This window comes from Mandrillus leucophaeus, unplaced genomic scaffold, assembly GCF_000951045.1.
Source record: "Mandrillus leucophaeus isolate KB7577 unplaced genomic scaffold, Mleu.le_1.0 Scaffold539, whole genome shotgun sequence".
In the NCBI taxonomy this organism is placed as follows: Eukaryota; Metazoa; Chordata; class Mammalia; order Primates; family Cercopithecidae; genus Mandrillus; species Mandrillus leucophaeus.
In genome coordinates this window covers 427,693-431,817 of record NW_012105797.1, presented here as the reverse complement: position 1 = coordinate 431,817, position 4,125 = coordinate 427,693, and the positions used below count along the sequence as shown (strand labels likewise).

At 41.7% G+C, this 4,125-nt stretch overlaps 1 protein-coding gene across 1 annotated transcript in view; it reads right to left on the bottom strand.

The window, feature by feature from the left end:
* Positions 1-4,125, bottom strand: part of FAM73A (family with sequence similarity 73, member A) — a gene marked incomplete at its 5' end in the record, with an annotated part of 109,990 nt that overhangs the window by 6,130 nt on the left and 99,735 nt on the right. The window contains one exon of the mRNA XM_011997387.1: positions 3,824-3,877. Within this exon, the coding sequence (XP_011852777.1) occupies positions 3,824-3,877 (54 nt within the window). The remainder of the gene's footprint in view (positions 1-3,823; positions 3,878-4,125) is intronic.

The window sequence follows — 4,125 nt, the reverse complement described above, 5'->3', positions numbered from 1 at the left end:
TATTGCTCAGGCTGGTCTTGAACTCCTGGGCTCAAGCAATCCTCCCTACTTGGCCTCCCAAAGTGCTGGGATTACAGGCATGAGCTGCCATATCCCGCCCTTAAAAGTTGTTTTTACCTCATAAAAATGCTTCATAAAAAAGCCATCCAGCCAGGCATGGTGGCTCATGCCTATAATCCCAATACTTTTGGGAGGCCAAGGCAGGTGGATCACTTGACCCTAGGAGTTCGAGACCAGCCTGGACAACATGGTGAAATCTTGTCTTTGCAAAAAATACAAAAGTTAGCCAGGCGTGAGTGGTGGTATGTACCTATAGTCCCAGCTACTTAGGAGGCTGAGGTGGGAGGATCATTTGAGCCCAGGAGTTGGAGGGTGCAGTGAGCCAAGATAATACCACTGTACTCCAGCCTGGGTGACAAAGTAAGACTCTGTCTCAAAAAAAAAAAAAGGCAATCATATCAGCTTTGCAACCAGGCAATAACAAGAATGCTACAGTGTTCCTTAGTTGTATAAGTTTTATGATAAGACTATCATAGTTTTAGCTATTAAAAGCCCAACTCAATCACTTAATTATATTAACTGACAAACAACAACAACAACAACTAGTAAAATGATTAAGCTACTCTTACTAGAATCCTAACTTTTAATTAAGGAACCCTATATCATTTAAGTATTTAATTGTGTAATTGCCTCTTCCTGTGAAGTATCACTTCATATAGCTGTGTTTTAGGAAACTCTAAGTTTATATTTATAACTTTTTGAATTTCCCTTGTTAAGTAACACACTGTGGGATTTGTTATACAGCACTGACGAGAGAAAACTACGCCTTAAGATTCTGTCTCCTGGGGGGGTTATTTTCTATTTTACAGTCTCCAAGACAATCTTCTAAACCTCATTTTCTTTTCTTTTTTTTTTCTGAGATGGAGTCTCACTCTGTCACCCAGGCTGGAGTGCAGTGGCACCATCTTGGCTCACTGCAACCTCTGCCTCCCAGGTTCAAGCAATTCTCCTGCCTCAGCCTCCTAAGTAGCTGGGATTACAAGCGTGCACCACCATGTCCAGCTAATTTTTGTATTTTTAGTAGAGACGGGGTTTCGCCATGTTGGCCAGGCTGGTCTCGAACTCTGACTTCAGGTGATCCACCCACTCTGGCCTCCCAAAGTGCTAGGATTACATGCAAGAGCCACTGTGCCGGGCCTAAACCTCATTTTTAAAACATAAGATAGCAGCAGTTACCACTTAATGAGTACCCATTATATTCTAGAAAATGTGCTAGTTTCTATTTAATTTACTAAAACATTCCTTCAAAAGTATGTCATGTTAACATCATTTTAAACATGTGAAAAGTGATATTGGAGAGGGGTTAAATAAACTGCCCTAATTCACACACAGCTAGTTAGTGAGGGCCAAAAAGTTATGTTCTACATATAGTAAAGTTCTAAATACCATACAGACTTGAAGTGTATTATGAGGTCAGAGAAGTGGGAACTTAGTGTGGGCTGAAGCAGACTAGATAAACTTTAGCAAGGAATTATGTGAGCTGAGCTCAATGATGGGTAAGATTTATTTTAGTACAGAGGGAATTTGGCATTTCAGGTATAGGAGATAGTTCCCAAGAGGTGAGACATATAGGTATCTATGGATATAGAAAGTAGACTTAGGTCGGGCACACTGGCTCAGGCCTGAAATCCCAGCACTTTGGGAGGCCAAGGCAGGTGGATGACTTGAGGTCGGGAGTTTGAGACTTGCCTGGCCAACATGATGAAACCCCATCTCTATCAAAAATATACAAATTAACCAGGCATGGTGGCGGGCGCCTGTAATCCCAGCTACTTGAGAGGCTGAGGCAGAAGAATCGCTTGAACCTGGAAGGTGGAGGTTGTAGCGAGCTGAGATCGTGCCACTGCACTCCAGCCTGGGCGACAGAGTGACTCTGTCTCAAAAAGAAAAAAAAGTACAATATTTATTCTAAGTAGTAGAAAAATAAAGTTAGACATGTTAATAATATCATTATTATTATAACTACCACTTACTAAACTCTTTAAATGTTTAATGTTTAAATTAAGCTGGTTGATATTGCTTTCATCCTTACCACAGTCCTATTAAGTAGGCATTAACACCGTTTTGCACATGGGAAAACTGAGGGTCAGCTGATGGTCAGTAACTTACTGTAATCATGCTAGTTAGTGTGAGAATCAAACCCACATCTACAAGTCTGTTCCTAGTCCTAACGTTAGAGTTCATCATCATCATTAAGGAAACTTGCTTAAAATATGGGTCTCTGGAATCATTTTAAATAAGAATTATCCAAATATGGGGCTCCAGAATCATTTCTAACAGCACATTCTGAAGATGCTGTGAGGACCATACTTTAAAATCACTGCAACTGGCAATACTGTCTCAAAGTTATAAGATTGGAAAATATGGATGTGATAAAATACTGTATATCCTTGGGCAAATAATAATGTTGTAATTGTCAATACTTGTTTACTACACTATGCCAAGCACTGTTCTAAGCACTTCATATTTAATCTTCAAAAACCCTATGAGGGCTAGGCACAGTGGCTCACGCCTGTAATCCCAACACTTTGGGAGGCCGAGACTGGAAGATCACTTGAGGCCAGGAGTTAGAGGCCAGCCTGGGCAACATAGCAAGACCCCATCTGTAAAAAAATAAAAAATAAAAAATCAGCCAGGCATGGTGCTGTGCACCTGTAGTCGTAGCAACTCAGGGAGGATGAGGCAGGAAGATTGCTTAAGCCCAGGAGTTAGAGGCTGCAGTGAGCTATGATCATGCCACTGCACTCCAGCCTGAATGACAGACCAAGACCCTATCTCTAAAACAAAACAAAACAAAACACTATGAGGTAGATACTATTACTATTCTTAGAGATGAGGAAACTGAGGCATAGAGAGGGTAAGCAACTTGCCTAAGGTCACATAGCTAGTATGTGGCATTTGAACCCAACAGTCTCACTTGAGAGTCCTTGCCCTTTACTACTAGGAATGTATGAGAAAAACAATGCTTAGCAGGTAAGACAGGTTACAGGGTGTGAGGCATGGAGGCAGGATACAAACTCTAAGACTTTTTATTTGTAGGGGCTCCAAATTGAATAAAGCAGCTATTAGAATCAAATCTTTATTTCTTAATTGGATTAAATTAAGTGGAATCCACTATATTAAAGAACTGTAAAAAATACTGGCCAGGTGCAGTGGCTCACGCCTGTAATCCCAGCACTTTGGGAGGCTGAGGCAGGCAGATCACTTGAGGTCAGAAGTTTGAGACCAGCCTGGCCAACATGGTGAAACCTGGTCTCTACTAAAAATACAAAAATTAGCTGGGTGGGGTGGCGGGCGCCTATAGTCCCAGCTACTCGGGAGGCTGAGGCAGGAGAATCACTTGAAAGGCGAAGGTTGCAGTGAGCCAGGATCACACCACTGCACTCCAGCCAGGGTGACAGAAACAGACTGTCTTAAAAATAATAATAATAATAATAATAATAATAATAATATTAAGAGAAAAAACAAAAACCTAAAACTTATCAGAGCTGTTTCCAACTTTAAACCCCTCTCCCAGTTAGCTGAAATACCACGCACGCCTCAATAACTGCTATATGAAACTACATCAAATATTAAGGATGAGAAAGAAGGCCTTCAAAAAAGAAGCCAACCCACCACCAGTAAGTCACTCATCTAGCCTGAGGGACAGTCCCTCCTACCCCTCCTACAGCTGCCAATTCCCACCAGAGAAGTGACTCAGAAGCTTCTTTGACAGAATCCTTAAATGATTTAACAAAGGAATTCAGGTCTTAATGAATTTTACCTTCATCTGTTGTCTTTTCTGTTTCAGCACCGACCAACAACTTGAAGCCACAGCCTAAATACATGCAGAGAAAAGAGAGATTCATATACAGCAATATAAACATTTCCATTTTTATTAGAAGTTCAGCCTGGTGTGGTGGCTCACGCTTGTAATCCCAGCACTTTGGGAGGCTGAGGCAGGTGGATCACGAGGTCAGGAGATGGAGACCATCCTGGCTAGCATGGTGAAACCCCGTCTCTACTAAAAATACAAAAAATTAGCCGGGCATGGTGGAGGGTGCCTGTAGTCCCAGCTACTCGGGA